At 35.8% G+C, this 20,923-nt stretch overlaps 1 protein-coding gene across 2 annotated transcripts in view; it reads left to right on the top strand.

Annotated features, from left to right (window-relative positions):
- Positions 1-20,923, top strand: part of NKAIN2 (sodium/potassium transporting ATPase interacting 2) — a 516,773-nt gene that overhangs the window by 266,449 nt on the left and 229,401 nt on the right. For both annotated transcript variants that reach the window (XR_008483185.1, XM_054279166.1), the window contains exon 3: positions 7,106-7,186. Coding sequence is in view for 1 of the 2 variants with exons in the window: in XM_054279166.1 (XP_054135141.1) it covers positions 7,106-7,186 (81 nt within the window). In the remaining variant the exon portion in view is untranslated. The remainder of the gene's footprint in view (positions 1-7,105; positions 7,187-20,923) is intronic.

Raw genomic sequence — 20,923 nt, 5'->3', positions numbered from 1 at the left:
AAGTGTACTGAAAAAGTATAGAAATAATAAGAGGAAAAATATCAATCCATCTGTGAATGTATGTATGTATATTCATGTGTCTGCAGCTGGTTGGATATGTACTGTGTTGCAGTACACTGAGTATTCAGATATTTGAAGTTACTTCCTGCTGATAAATGTTTCACAGCAAAGATGTGATCAAAAGATATACAGGAATTGATAGATGAGTGAAGCCAAACCAATTAAACTTCTACTGCTATGTCAAAAGATAAAATAAATATGTCCTGTTAAAATTTCTGCCTTACCTTACTTTCTTTATACATTAAGTACAACAAAAAAAAAAAAGCACAACAATTGTAACATACTGATGCACAAGAAACCTAAATCCGCATCAAACTGCCCCCCAAAACAAAACAAAGAAACAAACAAAAAACAAAACAAAACCAAAACAACAAACAACAACAAAAAACAAAAAAAAACCTCCAACCAAGACAATAAGAAAATATTTGAGATGAAAAGAAGAAAATTTCTTTGCTCCTCTCTTGGAAGAAGAATGTTTTTTTTAAAGAAAACTTGTTTTTAAAAGTAACTTCTTAGTTCCAGAGTACTTTCATGTGGGGAGCCAGACTATTTGTAACTCCCTATTGTAACTGACTGAACAGTGCTACAGTGCTAGAATGTAAACCAAGTTCTGCATTTTGTCCATTCACCCTTCTAGCATCATATTGAAATAAATTATTATTATTATTATTATTATAATTTGTAAGAATAGAGTGACTACACTGAGAAAATGTTATGTATCTTCCTTAGGAAAGCTGTATGAGTGGGCTGATGTATCTCCAGAGTTGTTTGTGGTTTCTTGGAATGGAAGTTTGTCATTTAGTGTTGTGGGTTATATCTTCAGTGGTGTAGTTGGACACTGATTTAGAAGCTGAAGGACAAATGAATGTGATGCAATACTGAAAACCACTTTTCTCAGTCTTTTGCACTAAAACCTAAAGAGCTATGAACCCAAGATTCAGGAAATTAACAAATTAACAGGAAATTAACAAATTAATTATTCAAACTTAAGCATTAATGGACCATCTGGAAGTGTAGGATATAAACATCAGTAGTTCTCAGAATATGTCTCTTCACCAGTCCATCAGTGCTATTATACCCTTGTGATGTTTAAATTACTTTGGTATTTTTGTTGTTGTGGGGAAAAAGAAGTAGTATATATTTGCATAGTGCAGCGTTACTATCTTATTCTTTATGTCACCAGTGCAAGATTTTTAATGGGCTCTGTGACACTGGAAATTTCCCTTCTGAAAAGCTTGGCTTTCCAACCAGCAAGGGTAGAGTGATCTGTGTCAGACACTGGGAAATGAACTGAAAGTGCCTTTCCTCTGAGTTGAGTGTAATGGAATCTAGATGCTGCTCAGAGGAGGACATCTGCATTGCAGACATCTAAATGTGGGCAGATGGATAGTACTCTGACAGTAATGTGCTCTGTAGAAATTCAACTTAATTTATGCAAAAGGAGTTGAAGCTATGTCTTCATAACAAAAAGCAAATCTCTGCTGTGCTCTCTGTTCCCACCATAATTCTGGCACAAAGAAGAGGGAACAAAACAGAAGCAGCCAAAAGAAAGAAGAAGCCCAGTGAGTCCCACTCTAGCTAGAATCCCTTGGCTATGAGTGGATTGAGGGCTGACTGCACCTCAAATCAATATACTGGGCCCTGGGCTGTGCCTTTATCCATTTATCCATGTGACCTCACCAGAACGTGCCTCAACTTTCCTCCTGTCTTTTATGCTTATGACACCTTCTCATGCACATCAAGGGGAAAATAGAGTTAATAAATAACATAAAATCAGAGTTTATAACTGAGTTCAAGGAACTTGAAAGTTTTTACATAGCCATGGGGTGCGTGGAAGCCTTTGGAAAGAAATTTTAAGCAGCATTTGCTCTATATCTGCAAGCATTGATTGCTCAAGAGGAAAAAAAACCATTCCAACAGCAACTTTCTGTTTCGTAGTGACCACTTCTGATACACATGAGAGTTCAGCATCTTTCAGTCAGTCTTGATAGAGGGCACTAATTATTAAAGTATAATGACAAGGAAATAAAATATCAGGCTGATTTTTTTATCTGAAGGAACAAAGGAAGATAGAAAAAAAGTGTGACTGAGGAAAGACTGAAGAGTCAAGGAATCACAATGCCAATGGGTTAAAAAATTCCCTGATAACCACAAGAAGAAAACTAAACTGTCATAGCAATTTGAGACAGAAAACTACAGCAACTCAAAATGGATGCTACAGAATCAATTCATATTTGCTTAGAAGCAGATGCTCACAAGGATGGACTGTACTCTGATACTGTAGCCATGATTAAAATTAAATGAAAAAAACCTAGCAAGAAATATCTAAGTCTTAATGATAGGAAGAATTCAGCCAAGCAAAACTAGTAGAAGCTGCATGCTGTGACAATCAACGAGCAATGAAAAAAATCCAGAGAATTATGTCATTCTGCAAGAGCTTCCCAGTACATTCAGGAATGTCAATGAAAACTTATTGAAGTTGAACTGGTTGCACAAAGGCCTCTGCTGCCAGGAATATTATTTGCTGTCAAGACTACTGGTTTTGGCCCTGAGCTCTCTTCAAGTGGGCCTTGTAGATAACTGCTGGGCAGGGAAGACTTTCATGTGAATTATTAGTAGGCACCATCTCTGGTTTCTACTTCAGATGGACTTCTCACAGGGGAATTGAGGGGATTCTATCAGTTCCAGCCATATGGAAACAACGGGCAGAGGTAGCATATGGTTGCCAAGTATTCAGAATTTCACTTTTTGTCATATTTGCTGGGGAAGAGATAGGTTTGAAAATTGTATTTCTAAGTGATATTATCTTCATAGGCTGGGGAAATTAGGGGAAAATAATTTTAGAAACAAAGATAATTACATCGTAAACAGTTCTTACTGCATTACTGGAAAATCATGTTCTTCCCAGATATGCTGGACTCTAAGTAATCTTTGAACAACTCAAGTATTGTTGTACAGATAGCATAAATAATCACATATTTAATGACTGTGGTAAATGTACTAATTATAATATTAGAAAATCCTTCAGTTTCTTTTTCCTGAATGTAGCATAGAAGGATCTTGGGGAATATTTTCAGATTTGGAAGAATCTGAAACTAAAATTTTGTAGATTTCTAAAAAAAAAAATAAAATAAATAGCAAATCGTTAATGACAAGGACAATTCCATTGCTTTGAATTTCCACAATGTAGGTCTCAGCCCTTGTATCCCCCAGACAAATGTGTTTGTAACTGACTCACATATCAGAAAAGAATTTGGAAGCAAGAGAAATGCCATGTAAAGTTCTTTGGAAAAAAATTAATTATTTAATTTAAAAGACTCATAGCTATCAGAGTTCCTGACTATTTATGCTCGAAAGGTAGGGGACATATTTCTCCTTCAGGCAAAGAGTGACAAGAGTATTAGGTGTGAGTTCTGCTGACCGTGTTTATATCAAAGGCAGTTGTGGCCTACCTGAACATTTGCTTCTTGTGCCCTTGTGATCATTTTTCCATTTGGCTTAGGTATTAAGTGAAGTGATTTAATTTCTTTGACCTCCAATTTCCCTGTTAGTAAATTGGAGATAATGTGACTTAGCCAACTTTGACAGAAGTGTGAAGAGAAATGTATAGGTTCTGAGTAGTGGTACAGGTATTTTAATATCTTAGTTTTCCATTCCCCAAGAAAAATAAAACATCCTATATTCATTTGTGATGGTTCACAGTGAATGTATCTACACAGCATCAATAAATCATGAAATACCTGATTCTTCTGAAAATTCTTTGCAGAGGATTATAAATTCATGTTTACCATTCAAGTCTTCAGCCTTAACCTAGTTAAACCTCTTTCCAGTGTGGATCTCCATAAAAATAATAAGCTTCATTGTCACTGCTGTGCCCCTCTTAGTATCTCCTGCTTGGTCAAGTGTGTATTCATCAAAGTTCTTGTCTTGCTGTTATGTGATTGCTGTAGCCTCTGTCAGATAATGCAGCTGACTTGAACTCCCACGTATAAGAAAAAAATACAGCTATAGCCTCTTATAAAATGTGCTTCTAATTAGATACATATAATAGAGAGTGTCAGGAGGATTTGTTCACTGTCACAGACCTTCAGTGCTGAATTTCTTCAACAATTTGCTGAAGCACATAGAAAACAAGAGGCATTTATGACTGGATGTGATGCAGAGATAAGAGATGAGCTACATCTGAAACCTTTGAAATAAGAAGCAATGGGGAGCAGAAACATCCTTTTATTTCAAGGCAACTAAACTCAGTGTTTATCCATCGAATTCAGGTAACAAGCACTTAATACAACATTTCAAAAGGAAGAAGTTTAAAACATACTTTTACAAGACACTTTTAGTCTTATCTGTAGTCCAATAACGAGACATTCTTGTTAAATGAGTTTCTATAAATGGCAGAAAAATGTGTCCATTTTTTGGTGATAAATTAGCAGTAAAAAAGAAAAGTTTTGTTTTTTCATATAATAAGGTTCTCTGCTGGCACAAGCAGTTGCAAAGTTCCTTGGAGTGTTCTGTTGAATGTCCTGTGCACGTTGAGCTTTTTAATCACTGTTGCTTACATCCAATGGTAGATGTTGTGCTATGAACAGCTGACCTAATGAAACCTGGTTTCCAGTGTCTCTCTCCCATATTTTCCCCCTTCTCGTTGACTGATAAATGATGATTTTGTAAGTCCTTCTCTGTATAAGGACTTCATAGTTTCTATTCCCATTTGTATGCCCATTTTCCTGAAACCTTTGTGGGAAAAGTATCTTCCAATCTTCTCGTATTCTTTTGTCCAATTTGCTTAGAATTTTTCTGTAGCACAAAAATTTTTCAAGGAAACAGAAATTGCACATTTTGTTTCTTTAAGAAACCAACCTAAGTGCAGTGTTTAGAATTTTCACTATAAGGAATCCAGTTATCTTCACATGTCAGAAGGAGTGTTTTTATGATCTACACAAGAATATATAACATTACAGTATTACAATAATTGGCAAAACCCAACAAGTAAAAATGCTGCAAAGTTGGTTAACAAAGCCAAATTAGGGTTTTTGAATCTAAATTGATGTTTTCTTCTCTATTTTGTAATTATAAACCTCCATGTTACATATGAAGAGGGGTATACTGTGAGAAAGTTACAGGAAAATGAAATGCTTTATATGTCTCAATGTCTCTTCAATGTCTCAAAGTTTTGTTTAAAAAAAATGAGTTTGTTAAGACTCTCCAGCTGAACAAGGTTCCTATTTTTCAAAGTTTTATTAGCAGCCTGCATTCAAAGTGTAGATGTGGATTAGCTGGGTCATATCCAGAGATATTCTGACCTCAACTGGATAAATCCCTTCAAAACTTGATCCATGCTGGTTGTGTTTTAAGCAGAGATTGGACCAGGTGACCTCCAGAGAGTTCTCCTGACCTAAATAAATCTGTCATCTGTGACCAGAAAGAGCTGACCTATAAAGTATACGTAATCTGTATGCTTTAAATTACTTGAAATCACTTCTGTATAAAGCAATTCAAGCATTTATAGCTGTGTTAGCTTCCATTAAATCAAAACTATTTTTATCATAACTTTTTAAAATCTGACCATGGTCCAACTAATAGCTAGGCTGGCTGGAAATTATTTTGTTATCTATAAAAGAAAGAAACTTAAACAGGTCTAAATTTTGGTGATATTGGGTATAGTCTCATTTAAATTCTGGGAAATGGCAGAATTGTTTTATTTTCACAGTAGCTTGTAGATTAGGTTGAAAATGGCATGTTGAATAATAGACAGTGTAATGCAGAACATCACTTGCAAGGGGAATACATGAAGAATCCTGCATATGTTGTTAGTAAAAGAAGAGAAAGATATTGTCATGACAAACAGCTGTTTATCATGAAAAGTAAGTCTGTAGATACCTGTGAGAAGTGGGGTGGTGATATAGAAGGAGAAAGCAGCTCTCAGCTATACCAGGTAGGGAATGATGTCCTATTGCTGTCATATTTTGCTTGTATGCAAGGCCTTGCGGAAAGAAATAAACAAACATGCAGAATTGATTTTTGGACCTAGAGGATGGCTACAACAGCCAGCAGAAAAACCTTTGAAGATCCTGATGTTTATTAGGTGACGGAATAATTTGTCAAGGGAAATTCTTAAATACAATCATCAGATAAGATTAGCAACTGCAGGTCAGCCTTTATTGTACAGGATCCTCCAACATTGCAGCAGGAGAATTTATTTTCCAGTCCTAGCGCATAAGGTTTTATGAGTACAAAACAGAAGCCGAATAGTGGACAGGAGAGAAAAAGTGTATTCCATTACTCACATCAGATACATGAATAAGACATTTGGCAACTACCAATGATCAGAATATTGCTTAAATAAGAATGCTTCTCCTATACATTCTGAGACAAAAAAATTAGAACCCCAAAGAAAGTGGCAATTTAAAATGCAGTCTGTCTCCTGAAGGTGTTGGATAATTATGAACCTTGCTTTGGAAGGTCACAGAATTCTCCCATATTTTGTAGAAATACTGCAAAAGATAGGTAGGTAGGTAGGTAGGTAGGTAGGTAGGTAGATAGACAGATAGATTTTATTTAGGTTTTATATGCTTGGTTTCTTGAGACTAAATCTGAAGTGTTAAAAAAATCCAGGGCTAGTTCAATTAGGGTGTTATTTAGTAAGTTATAGTTGAATGATCAGGTCTGCACTTCTAATATAATTAATACAATTACATTATAAATACTATTAATAACTAATATAATTGATATTACACACCTCTTTATTGTAGCATTACCCATTTGAACAATGAAAGAGATAGAGATTAGTCTCAAATTTAAATGTCAGATTTATCAACTGTTTGCTGAGATGCAGGTTTTCTGCTGGGACTGACTACTCACTAGGTCACTAGACCCTGTCAGGGAAAGGGAAGAATTTATTTGTAATTCTCTCTTATGTGTAACATTTTTTTTCATAGGCACCATACTTATAATCTGGTTTTGTCTCAGATTGAGCTAATGAACTAAATTTACTTCAGCTGAGAGTGGAATTGCTAATTCTGTGTTTCTCTCTTCCTCCCTACAGTATGCTGTCTGGCTGATCCTTTGGGTTACATGGAACGTGTTCGTTATCTGCTTCTATTTGGAGGCTGGAGACCTTTCAAAGGTAGCTGGATATGTTTAAGCCATCAACTCTTTGTTAACATGCCCCAGGCTGTGCTCTGTTGTACTCATTCTTTTAGTGTTACCTAAATGAATGTTGTAGTATGATGTAAATTTGGAATATTCTGGGTATGTTAGAAACTTTTAAACCAGACAGTAATGAGTGTATACACTCTGATGCCCACAGCAATAATTGCATATATTCTTTAAAAGAAAATTACCTCTTTTTGTCCCACTCAGTAGCCCAGCAATGCAAATTCCACCCATGTGAGAGACATTAATTAATGGTTTCATGAATAAAAAACATTGCCATCTCAGGAGCAAACAAGTATTTATTGTACCTTTTAGCTTGCAGTTACTTAGCTGGATTCCTTTCAGGGGTCTTATACATAGTATAATAGTTGTAAAACAAGGACTTTTTCATTAAATTAAAGATGTAAATTAGGTGCCAGAAGAGGTTGCCATTTGGCTTCATCAGTGTTTTTAAAGTTTAGGCTTCTGGTATGAATTTTTCCTTGAACACTTATACATAGTAAAAATCTATAGTAAAAATATATTTTCCTAAGAATTACGTATTTATAGAGTTTTATTGACAGTGTGATAATGCATAAAGTGGCAGTTGCTATTGGCCTCATACCAGCACTCCTACTTTCCAAGGTGTTCCTAGAAAGCTGGGAATTTGTGAGATAAAAGATTAGCAGTGGCAACAATTATTTTTAGGGTAATATGCTCCAATTGAGTCTAGTTATTGCTGAATTATGCTCACAGTACCATGAACTGACCATCAGGGAGAATCCCTCGTGTCGAACACATCACATTGTCTTCTTGACTTAGATCTTCATTTTTTTCCTGATTATAGGGAGTTTAGCCCAACGGTGAGTTACAGATGTAATCCTCTGATCCTTTGTGAGTTACTGATACCTTTTTATGCAGAAGGTTAAACACAATTATAGGAAGAATAAATGAGGCAGAGATACATCCTTGCATGTTGTTTCTTTCAAATCACCCCCAAAGTACAAAAACTACTAGAGACAAGGTGTGTCATCCCCATGTATTCTGTTTCTTCAAAGATGCTGACTTCAAAAGGATCAAAATTTCATTTCCTGAGGGTGTAAAGCAATTTTCTGCAGGTAAAACGTTACCCTTTCCTGGTTTTATACTTTCAGACACACCAAATCTCCTTAAAAGCTTGGCAAAAACATAGCAAATAAAAGGACTTGCATATATTATCCTTTATTTGGTCAAAATTCTTTCTTTGTTGCCAGGAGAACTAAGATGTATAACAAACCTGGCACCTGTTGTACAATCATACTCTACCCAATCCACCCTCTTTCCATCTGCTTGTTTCAGCCACCTGCATTCCTAAACTTGTAAATGTTGGGATGCTTATCCTGCCTCAGGAAGTGAATGGGGGTGAGAAAAATGGAGGAAGGAGAAGTAGCTGCTTGAGCAGTGGGTATAAAAACAGGGTAAGGACACAGGTAAGTGCTAGTTGGAAATAAAATAGGCCACAAATAGTACCTAAACCTTGAAATTATTTTTTCTGAAGTCATCATCTAGTTCAGGTCTATATTTGAATGCAGTTTAATCTTTTTTTTGGTCTCTAGAGGTATTATTTGCTCCAGTGATATGATCTGCCCTGAAATACCCAGTAGAGTATATTCTTTCCACTTCAACTGGCTTTCAGAGCACCAGAATTGGTAAAGAGAGGGAGAAAAGGAAAAGTTCAGAGAAAAATGGATTTTAAAAAATGGTGGAGAGATCAACTCATTATCTACAAAAGATCTAATTCACATGTGGGTCATCATTCTCCTCTCCTTTTCAACTCAAATGCTATGTCAAGATTTCCCCATATGGGAAATATTCTAGATCTAATGCTTGAAAATATACATCCAATGCAAAGATACCCCACTGTTCAGGTTGATACAACATATCCCCTCATTCTAGATCCTTCAGAGGCTCTGGCTGTTTTACACATGTAGGCATCTTACAGAATAGATCATTTCAAGTGTAATGTTTCTCAGGCCTGCTCATAAATCTTGCAGTGAATCTTATTTATTATTTATATTTTCATCTGGGAATAACTGCAATTTTAAATCTGTGGTGATAAACCTGGGTATTTTCTTTGTTTGAAATTGTATGTAGAATCTTGAGAAAAGCTCTGGGCCTGAACTAGTTCTAAATAGAGAATAAAAACCAACCTTTAAGCAAGCACCATAGGGATGCCTCTGAGATTATAAACCATGTTCCCACTGTTGCAGTACAGGGCAATATAGGAAAGGAAGTAACATGATTTGAATGCAAATTTTTTTTTTTTTTTGCTGCCTGTGCAGCATGGCTTTAAGAATTAATAGGTTAAAATTGCAGCCTAATAACAGTTCAGATTGGTATAGTTTATTTTTATATGTATCATTTATAGCTTGCTACAAAATAAAATAAAGAGAAGGCAAGGGGTTTTTTTCCAAAGTTTTAAGAAAGCTTTTATTCTATGTGTACAACAATTTTTCCATCATCACCTGCTGAGAAAATGGAGAGGACATATTTCAATTGTTAATATACTTATTTTACTTGTGGGGGTGGAGGTCATGACATTTTTACAGCTCCTCCTTATTATGCTGAAACAGGTCTGTAAAGACTCAGAAATTTTCAGAACAATGGGATAAGCATCTCTAAAGAGACTGAGGAGATTCAAGGACTATTTGTGAACGTCCATGTAAATTTGTTTGCATTATACACCTTTACAATCATAGATATCTTGTGAAAAAATGGTGTCACACCAAGTATTTTCTGTCCTTGAGGCACAGTTATTTTTGCTGAAACTCTATCACAGCAAGATGGAATATTTATGGCTTTGTAAGTATGGTTTGTAACAAAGAGGAAGTACAATCACTTGTTCTTAACCTTGATTTTTATGTGATCTGTGAATAAATGCTTAGAAAACCCACTTCACAGGCTTCCTTTTCAGTATTATTCTTCAAAAATATTTAATTAGTTTGTGTGTTGTTTTGCTTACTGGCGACTGCCATACTCTCTATAAGTGGGACTTTAAGGTGTCAGGACTGGTAGTATTTATTTTGGCCTGTGGCTAACCAAATGTAGCACATGAAAAGCATAGCCTCTTATCTTGAATGAGGTGCATCTGAAGTACACTAGTGAAACAAAAAATAAACCAAAAAAGGAAAACATAATAGAAAGCATTTCTGAGAAAATGTAATATTCCTGTGATTTTTTTTTAAACCCAGGAAAGTAGACAAGGAGATGAATTCATCTATCTCAGAACAGCAGAAAATGCTCATGTGATTAAGAACAGCACTCCTGATTCAAGGCATTTGGAAGCTTCCCCTAATGATGTCTAATGATACCACAAGCAGAAAATAAGCAGAATAAGAACTATCATACTCCCATTTTTAGTTTTGAAATGAGTAAACAGTTTTTGCTGCAAGAAACCCTTTCCTGAAGTTGCACTGGTGCCATCACAAGCGTGGGAGTGGAGACTATTGCTGTCAGCTGCTGGAGCTCAAGGCAGAGGCTGGGTTTGGGGTGCTGGACAAGGGGGATCTGCTGGGCCTCAGGGTCCAAAGCAGCCTTTCCTGCACAGGGCCCCATCCTTGAGTCAGAACTTCTGGTTCTCTCTGCATTCAGCTCTATTTGTGTGACCAGATCCAAGAATTCTCCTCTCACTGTTGCCCGGCTGAGCTCTGTAATCACTTCACCATAGTCCCCACAGTACTGTGTGAATACAATCAAAAGTACGCATCTGAAAAGCTCCTTTTAACTGTCAAAATTGACTTAGTTTCTATTTTTATGGCATTCCTGATGTCTTCCTTATTTATGGAAAAAAAGTTATGTTTACTATATTAAATCATTAGGTTGTACTTACATATTTTTTACACAAAAATTAGATGTTTGAAAGTCAAACAGTCTGATATCAAGAAATGCCAGAATTAAGATTGCTTGACTTAGCATGATTTAGCTCTCTTCTATATTCATTTTTACATACCTTTTAATGATGAAGTCACAACTGTGTATTTTTCTTTAATCTCTGTACCACATAGCCTGTTTCAGAGATGAAGTTTAGGCAGTTGAGTGAGGCTTCCATACTGCATCTTACTCCATATACTGCAGCTGTCAGAAGAAGCTTAATAACAATATAAATGTAAATCCTGCAGTTCAGTTCTGATCTGAAAACATGTAGAATAAGAATATAAAATGTTAGGTACAGAACTCTGGCACCTAAGTTGTCTAAGCAGAGAAGTGATATTGTGTATGTAGCTACATAGATCACTGGGTGTAGTCAAACGGTGGTTCCTCATTATTCATTATACAGGTCCAAGCAACTGTTCTTAACAAAAAAAACCAAAAAAATTGCATTCAAATCATGTTACTTCCTTTCCTACATTGCCCTGTACTGCAACAGTGGGAACATGAAAGAATAAGTTTAAAATATGCACTTACTTAAAATTGAAATTGTTAAATATAATGCAAAGAACTGAATTTTCTGTAGTTATTAAAATGTAAACATAAAGGAAAATGTGTAATCAGGTTGTTTTCTGCCAGAAGTTTTAAGGGAAATAAAAGGTTTCTGAACACTTTCTCTCCTACCCACCACAAATAGCTGGAAATATAAGGTAACTTAGATTTACAAAATCACAGACTTATTTATGCTGGAAGAGCCTCTCAAGGTCACTTAATCCTGTCTCCTGCTCAGAGCAGCACCAACTTAAAAGTTCTATCGTGTTGCCCAGAGTTTTAGCCAGTCGAGTTTTGGAAGTCTTCAAGGATGGAAGTTTCACAACTTCTCTATTTCTTAACCATTCTCGTTGTAAAAAATTTTTTCTTGATATGCTGCTGAAATTTCCATGACTGCAATTTGTGGCATTGTCTCTTGTTCTTTCACTGTGTGCCTCTAGAAGAGTCATGTTCTGCCTTTTCTAACATTCCCTTTAGGCTTTTAAGTGAAGCTGAGTATTTCAGTTTCCTATTTGTTCTTTCTGTAGTTGACTTCCTATTTTCTAACCACAGATATTTTGTTGCACTTCACAAGAAAAATGCTAGTTGTCTTGTAATAAATAATCAATCAGTTCACGTTTCACACTTTTGCCTTACTATGGGAGAAAAATGAAGGGTCTTTGCACATATGTAAAGCTGTATAGTATCTTATGTATATAGGTTGTCCGTGTTTGGAAAAAGTAGTAACACATTCAAAAATAATTAGAGTCCTTTAGTTCAAAGACAATTCCACTTATGCTAATATTTGTTTCCTTATATTGTATTTAACAAACTACTGACAATCTTGTGTATAAACCCTGCAGTCTAGTAAAATGCTGCAAATATGTAACTCTTCCCTATTCCTGCTGAGGTAAGCGAATCAGGAGGATTAACCAAAGCTTGGTGAAGGCTCCCAAGTAACTGCTGGGGAGCAGTAGGAAGTTAGTATCATGGCATTTTTGGGGAATAGCCTTGGGGAGAGAGTCAGCTCTGCAAAGCTGGAGGAATGAAGATTTAGTGAGAGAGTTTCCTGCTATTTCATTATCAGCAAGTACTGCCCACTCTGTAGCTGGAGTGCAAGCTAGTCTGTTTTCTATATCATGAAATCACAGGAATAAAGACAAATGTAAGAAATCTTGTCCAGCTGCCAATGTGCACTCTGGTTAAAGTCAGTGTTTACATACTCATGGCCATGGTTCATAGTAAAGTAAAGCCAGAAGGGACTTTGGGATGCAACCATCAGTTCTCCTGCCTCCAGCCAGAGCCAGCCAGCAACCTGCACTGTGAGAGAGCAGCTGATGAAAATGATCTCAAGAAGGAAATGAGCAGTTTAGAAATCCGCCTACAAATGATGCTCATCCATTAGCAACTTTTCATCACTGAGAAATCCTCCTTTGCCTTGTTGATCTGAGATGTTAGTCCAGGATTAGGCAGATATAGCTGACTCTTGGGCACTGTAGGGCAGCCCATTCTTTTTCTTATCCTTTTCCATTGGGTTATTCTAATGAGAAGAGGAAGAGGCAGCAATGGTCATAGCACCTCCTGTCAGCAAATTAGCACCAGTAGAGATTGCTGGTGGAAACAAAATGAGAGGATGGGAGGAAATATGGGGGGGTGGGAGGAAATATGGAACCTATTTTTCCTCCAACTGTTCCCACTTGTCCCTACCAATTTATTGCCCAAAATTATAAGGACCAGCCAGAAATACACCTTGTAGTAAGTAGTATTTTTCCATTTGAATATCCCAACCTTGGCAAGCACACATCCACCTATGCATCTGACTTTCACATACCACTGCTTGGATTGATACCTAGTTGCTCTGAAATCCAGTTTATATCCATATGCAAATTAACTGCAATAATGCAAATTACTTCAGGATATGATTTGCATAGCTTGTCACTCATGCTGCTTAAAAAACATGCTGGCTATGAGTGCTGAACACTTTATGCAGCTAATATGCTCTGATTTTAAAGGGAGGGCTTCATACATAGATGAAGCTAGGAAAGAACGAAACAAAAGGGTAATTCATCTGCAGCATAACTCAGTTGTAACAAAGCAATGAACTTGGCAAAAAAGATTGAAATTACACGAGTTATGCATTCATTCTACATTAATTTGTGTCCATTGGTATTATTGGTTATTCTGCTTTGATTCCATATTTGCTAATTACTTTTGTAAAGCAGTGGTCATTAGCAGTTAAATGTCAATGTCATACATACTCTTATAACACAACCTGCAGGATGGTTAATTTTGAACATATTACCTTCTTTGGATGTTGTTTTAACAGATGTCCTGTTAAGATAACAGAGAAATTAAATTAGTTTTCAACTCAAAGCATCTGGTTAACTTTGTAGGTAAATGCCTTTGAGCAGTAAATCTGACCAGGGTTTTCAGATAAATAGCTATCAGAATGTTTAAAGTAAATGATTTTATTTTCTCACTTCTATTACTTAGGGCACATTTGACATGCTTGATCATATATCTAACAGATGAAAATTGAAAATAGTGCTGGCAACCAGCAGTGTTAGGTTATTCAGGGGGTAGTTTCATGGGTAGATACTATTAAGCATGCTTATAGTTTCAGAAAATTTAGTTCTGCAGCAATTTTTAAACCTCAAGATCTTTACCAGCTGGAAAATAACTGATTATAAAATGTAATCTCTTTAATACTGTAGACATAGCATATGGTGGAATGCATTTAGATAAAAGTGGAATTTTTCATCTTTTTAATGGTGAAGTAAATTGTGATAGCAAATCATTCAAAATATAGAAAAATATGAAATGTGATTGTATATATTTTGCTAATTGTAACAGTTTTATTTTTTAAAATCCTGGGACATATTTTACATTGAGTTTATGAATAAACATACATCTTCCTGTTGATTTATTTATGCTCATTTTTCCCACAATTCAATAGCTTTGCACTGAATACAGGAACACATCAAAATAACCAGTGACTGGTTAGATGGTAATTCCATGATGATTTCCTTATGTGTGTGTTTACATATATATTGAGTACCTTAGTTATACTATTAAGATTGGGAAGCATGCACTTTAGCATGTACCTTAAAGCTGCATTTATTATAGTTACATGAAGACTTTCCTGAATATCTAAAGGCAGTGCCATGAATATTTCTGCAAGTCTTTCAGACATTATAGCCAAGACATTGCAGAAAAATATCCAAATATATATTTATGAGATTAATTTTAAATATTTATTAATTATATTGCAGTACCATCTAGTGGCCCCATTTTGATATCAGAGTGCCATTATACTGTGAACCTTAAACACTCATAATATAAATAAACCTTATCCTAAATGGTACATACTCTTACTGATTCTACGAGAATGGGAGATGGAAACCAAAAAATAGTAGATTGCTGTGACAATCCAAAACAATGTTATATCTTTGGAATTCTTCATGAAGTCTGGATTTTCACAACTTTCTTGTCCTATTTTTCCCCATGTTTCTCATCTCTGTGAGGATTGATAGTTGAGTGACACAAAGCCCTACTCTTAGAGCCTTTTTTGGTCCACTTCAGTGAGGAAAACACTTCTGTATGCTGCAATGCACCATTGCTAGCACTTTACCAGTTGTGCAAGGCACTGGGGGAAAAACTGTAGATTTTGCTTAAAATGAAAGATCAGAACTAAATTTATTTCTAGTCAGGCAGATGCTCAAAAGATCACAGCTGCAGAATGTCTGTTTTCTGTGACAGCTCATCTGGGCATTGTCCATGCCTCTCATACACAGTACCTTTACTATGGCTATGTGAGTCAGCTGTGGACCAGGGCTGAAGGGGATTTACCATACTTGAAAGCAGACAAACCACTCATCTTTTGTGAAAGTATTAAAGAATACAAAAATATCCTCTGCTTTTTTAATATTCACTGTCTCATGGTGTCAGCCTTGTGACATTATTTATTTTTGTGGTACGGGTGCAATACTTTAATATAGACACAAGCAATTTTTTTTCTAAATATGCAATGGCTAGAATATACTTTTCCCACATCTACTCTTACTCTAAATATAAGATAGATTCTGATTAGAATCTACCGAATAAACTCCATCTTGTGAATCAGGGGTCCACCAAAAATTTCAAGGCAGCGCTAAACCCACACATTTTCTGAGGAGCTTTGTGTTATTTGGAATTTCTGAAGGAAGCCATTCTGATCCTCATGCCACTAAAAATAATGCCAGCATTAATCCAATAGGAAAATGAAATTCTGAATTGCCTCCAGCATCTTTTTTCATATGGATAAGCATTTCTTGAACCTGGGAAAGCAGTGTGAGCTGTGAAGTACTCTCCATTTTTGATCCTGTTCAGTATACAAACCCCATACTCCTTTCTCACCACTGCAATGGTAGCAATGGGCTCACAGGCCACGCAGTGAAAATGGCTATGGTGGCTAATCATTTGTTACAGCAGTTCATCATCTTGTAGAACTCTATATTTGCAGTTGCCCTTCTGCTGGTGGCCCCCACTCCCCACTCCCTGCCCCTTGAACACTCACGATCTCTCTCTGGCCTGAAAACACAGGTGTGCCTTAAGGCCCTTCGGGCAGCCACATAAAATTTGTTCTTACACAGACACAACTTTGCATTGGAGCATGTGAGTGGCTCCTACAAAAGGCTCTACTAGAAAGCTAAGGAGAAGTAATGTGTTTAAACTGTCACAGATATTTCAAAGTGAATGTTTACGCTAGTCACAGAGCCATGCTACACTTTCTGCACCATGAGAGAATTTATACTCACTAGATAAATTTCCTCGAACATTTAAACAGGTATTTCAAATTTCAAGAAGCATGTTGGAATGTAGCTATTCAAGACAGAACAGAAATTAATTTTTTCTCTTGCAAAACTGTGGAAATATTTTAAATATTATTAATCTTTTTCATGTCATTTTCTTCCTTTCTCATTCCCATGAAAAGAATGTCTCCAAAACTGGTACTGAAAAGCAGTGATCTGTGGTATATGGATAAGTGAATTAACTGATGTCAACTTCAATAATGGTGTGGGGTTAGCTGATGATTTTTTGATAATTTTCAGTAATAAACAGAAAAAATATTCTCTCCCATTGACTTCAGTGCTGTCACACTGCAGTTGACAGTACACTCACAATTGGTTTTATTTTGCTGATTCTCTACGCTTAGAATGAAGCACTATATATGAAAATATTTTATGTCCTTTTCTAATAACCCACTAAACTCAATGATTACCTTAGTGAATTTATCCCCAGAGGATAAACTTACTCTAGTGTTATTTTCAAAACTTGCTGCTGCTGCTTCAATTACAGTAATTTTAAGGGGCTTCCTATCTGTTCAGGAGTGCTGTAGCATGGTGCCACATCCCTCTTATCAAACTACCACAAATACCTGTTTGTTTAGAAATTGGATTCCCTGTTTTGAGGGCAGTATTTGATTGATTGAGTAACCTTAGGAATTGAACTGAAGTGTGGTTTATTGTGGGTTTCACACTAAGAGCCTGTTCTTCAGCAGGCCACAGTGTAACTCAGGCTATTTTTCTTCCACCCTACAACAGGTGGGTAATTCAGCAATAATGAGGTGATCAGTAATGTGCTGTGTCTAAGTATCTCACTGGTATCTTTAAACTGCCAATGAATCCTTTTATAGAAAAACTGCTGTTTGCAATGCAGAAGGATAATAAGATCAGAGTGTTAAAAAATATCTGAAGAACCTCATCTATGAATAATTTGAGATATACCTCACTACTCAAATGGAAAAATAAAAGTGCTTAGATTTGTCAAGCTTTTTATCATATTAAAAAAGTGAAGGGCTCTCCTTTCATAGGGCAGCCTCATAGAAGGGGTCCTTCTGTGACTTCCAATCAGATGCACAGAGCACATCCTCTCTTTCTCTCTTTTCTTGGCAATTTATACTTGTCACTTCTCTTTTTTCCTCTGTCAGTTTATTAAAGCTGATCACTTTTTATCTTGCCTTTGCTCACCTCTGACACATTCCTCTGACACTTAGCCCATCCAGAGGTATTCTATCTTGATTTGGCTAAACTGGCCAGGGTGTTTCTTATTTAGGAGCACAAGGAAACACTGTATTTGAGTGCAAGTTCATTTAGGTATTTCTTATAACCTCTATTTACAGAACACACTAACCGTTGTTGCTCTTGACTGCCCATTGTAACCAAATGCACTGATTCAAGGTGTCCCACAAATGCTCTTAAATCACAAGTACAAGACATTAATCCTGCAGCTGCAATGATGGAGATTGATTTTCATTGGGTGGAGAAGTTAAGCAGTTGCAACATATTTATCTTAAAGTTTGACTTAAAGACATCTTTTTTTCCTCATTGGAATGCCAATATGAGGTTTATGTCTTCATAAACTGTGTATGACATAATAATAGAAATTGTAATGAAACATTGTTAAATATATTGCTGATATAATTGAAGTAATATACAGTATAAAAACTACTTGCACAAGTATTTACATAAAAATTATGTAAAAATTGATACTGAGGGTTGTGCAAAGCTTATCCATTATTATCATCTACTCAATTGTATGCAATCCTAGGTGTTCAAATGGCCATGTAAGAAACACTGCCAAGAGCAAAACGGAGAGGTTCCTCCACTGGAAAAGCTTCTTCTTAAGCCTTGAGATCTAAGCACTCACTTTGATTGAAAAACAGAGTTATACATGCATACATATATACATACATACATACATACATACATATATACATACATACATACATATTAGATCAGTGTTTTCCACTTCCTTTAAAGTATTTCAATCACAAAACTACATCCAACTCAGCACAAGGATATTCAACGTAGCATAATTTGCACAGAATTAGAAATCTTTGCAGCTTCCAAATGTGCATTTCTCATGGTTGACAAACTATGACGGGGTTAAAAGCATGAGATGTTTCCTAAAACTACAGCTTCTGGCTTTTGTGTTTTCCTTCATGAATTCTATGGTTTTAATTTTTAATAAAGGAAAAAGCCATGAGCTCAGACAGCTGTTTGGAAGAAGAGGCTACAGGAGAGCTCAGTAACAACAGACTTTGATACTATATAATTATATTTTTTTCTCTTCATTAGCATATACAACCTGCTATAGGAATGAGGATATAATGATAATTGCCAGACTCTTGGGTTTTCACACTTGGAAATAGTGTAAAGTACAAATTTAAAGTAATAGGGATTACTTCAAGAAATGTCTCTGTCTGCATAGTGAAAGCAGGAGCTTGTAGCAGACTGGAGATTTAATTTTGATGCTAAATTTCTGGCAAAACATCTCCAGGTGATAATAGCATTTATTCTCATTCTGGTCTCAAAGTGAAGATGAGTGTAGCACTCATTCTTTAACTTCCCATTAAAGGATGTTTGTCTGTGTCATAGCATGTAGCATTAATGATAGATTCTGCAGAGAAAAGTTGCTGCTATATGAAAAATCACTGGAGACTAAAGTTTATTGAAAAAGCTTACATGGGAAATTTCTTTGATTCCTGTACACATTTTGTTTAGCATTAGGCAATGTTTTCAATTTTTCATGAGCGCAGTAATGTGTCTGTTAAAAAGGATTTATAAAAATAATATCTTTTTTACACTGAGATCTCTGTGTGCTGTACAAGACAATACTCCTTTGTTTTCTTTCATAAAGAGTCATGCTTTCAAAGTTGGTAAGTGTCAAGTACCATCTCATAGAGGCAGTGCAGAATACTAAGAGAACTTGTGGCAAATTGGTAATAAGTAGAGTGTTGTTTCACATATACCTTAGGTCTTTGATAATCCTAAATCTAAAAATTATTTTTAAATACTCAAATAATCTTCCTTCTCAGCAGGACATGTCCTGGTGTCTTGCTAAACTCCCACACCCATAGGACGTGCCCCTTTCCTGTGTGCAATCCTTCACTCTCTCTTACTCCTTCTTTTTACATTTCCGCTGTTTTCCTGGACACCTGCCTGATGCAGGTGGTGAAAGGCTGAAACATTCTTTGGAGATCCCAACTTCTCTGCCTGGACTTCCACCATAGCTCAGAGGGCATCCCTGACTTCTAGGCAGCTGAAGTTAAATCGGCTGAGTCCAACCCTAAGTGCTTATCACCCACTGAATTCGTGGTAGATAGGCACCAACAGGATGCCTTTCTTTAACAATTAGCTCCTAACATATTTAAAAATCTGGTGGCATGAAGCCTAAATTGCATTTAAGTAGAAATTTAAGTATTTAGTCTGTTAGTAATTTCTGAAAATTGGGCTTGAGTTCTAGCAAAAAAATCCTTATCCTTTCTTGATAATCCTGCATTTGTTGATTTGCCTTCAAGAATAGAAGAAAGAATGGCAATGGTGGAGATTCCATTTATAGACATACTGAAAAACTGCTTCTTGTTTTCAGTTCATATTATTTGATTCTCGTCCTTCATTGATTATAATTTTGTTTCAGAGTAAGGCAGTGATGCTGCACGTAAAATAAATTAAAAACCTGCCTACCATACCCATGAAACAGTGAGAGTCGGTTTTGAATACCTAATAAAAAACATCACTCTGACATGCATATGAATAATAAGCTTTTGGTTCAGAACATGGAATAGCTGAATTTCAAAACCTGAAATCCTTAAAAAGGCAAATGAAGTAAAGTACATGCTTCAAAGCAAAGAGCAGTGTCAAGAATTTGTGTCTCTGTATTGATTGGTACTATAGAAGACACTTATAACAAGAAAAATTGAAAGACTGCATGAAAAATTCAAAGCAAAAGATCTGATATGAAGATTCCCTATACTGAGGAAGGGACATAAATTCAGCATACTGAAAAATTTAAGACTAAATTTTTATTAATGGCTGTTCTTTTTCTGTAGTATTTCTTTTGTGATGGGCTGCATGGTACATGTTAGATCAGGTAAAAAGGAGAAAGAGGCAAACTTTTGAATATGTAAGTCATTGAGTGAATAAATATTTTATTTTGCTTTTTTAGAATTAAATATCAAATGTCAGAAATGTAGAACTCATGTATTTTTTACATGGAAATTCACATGGAATTATGTTAAGTATAAACTTCTTTGGGATTATTTACTTTATCATTATTTTACCACCGACATGTTAAAATATATTATGTTGATTCATTTTTCTTCGCTGCTGTTGACAAGGTGGGGTTTTTTCATATTTTCCTATTACTCATATTTTCTATGTATTTTATTTTTATTGTAGTCCTCTGTATTCTTCTCATATACTCTGCAGTCTATTTAGTATGGAGTATTTTTTTTAAATGTTATCAGTTA

This window comes from Melozone crissalis, unplaced genomic scaffold (assembly GCF_028551555.1).
Source record: "Melozone crissalis strain CALT ecotype California unplaced genomic scaffold, PUWL_Pcris_2 ptg000027l_1, whole genome shotgun sequence".
Lineage (NCBI taxonomy): Eukaryota > Metazoa > Chordata > Aves > Passeriformes > Passerellidae > Melozone > Melozone crissalis.
Note: the sequence above shows the minus strand (reverse complement) of the source record. Positions and strands in the feature narration are given on the sequence as shown.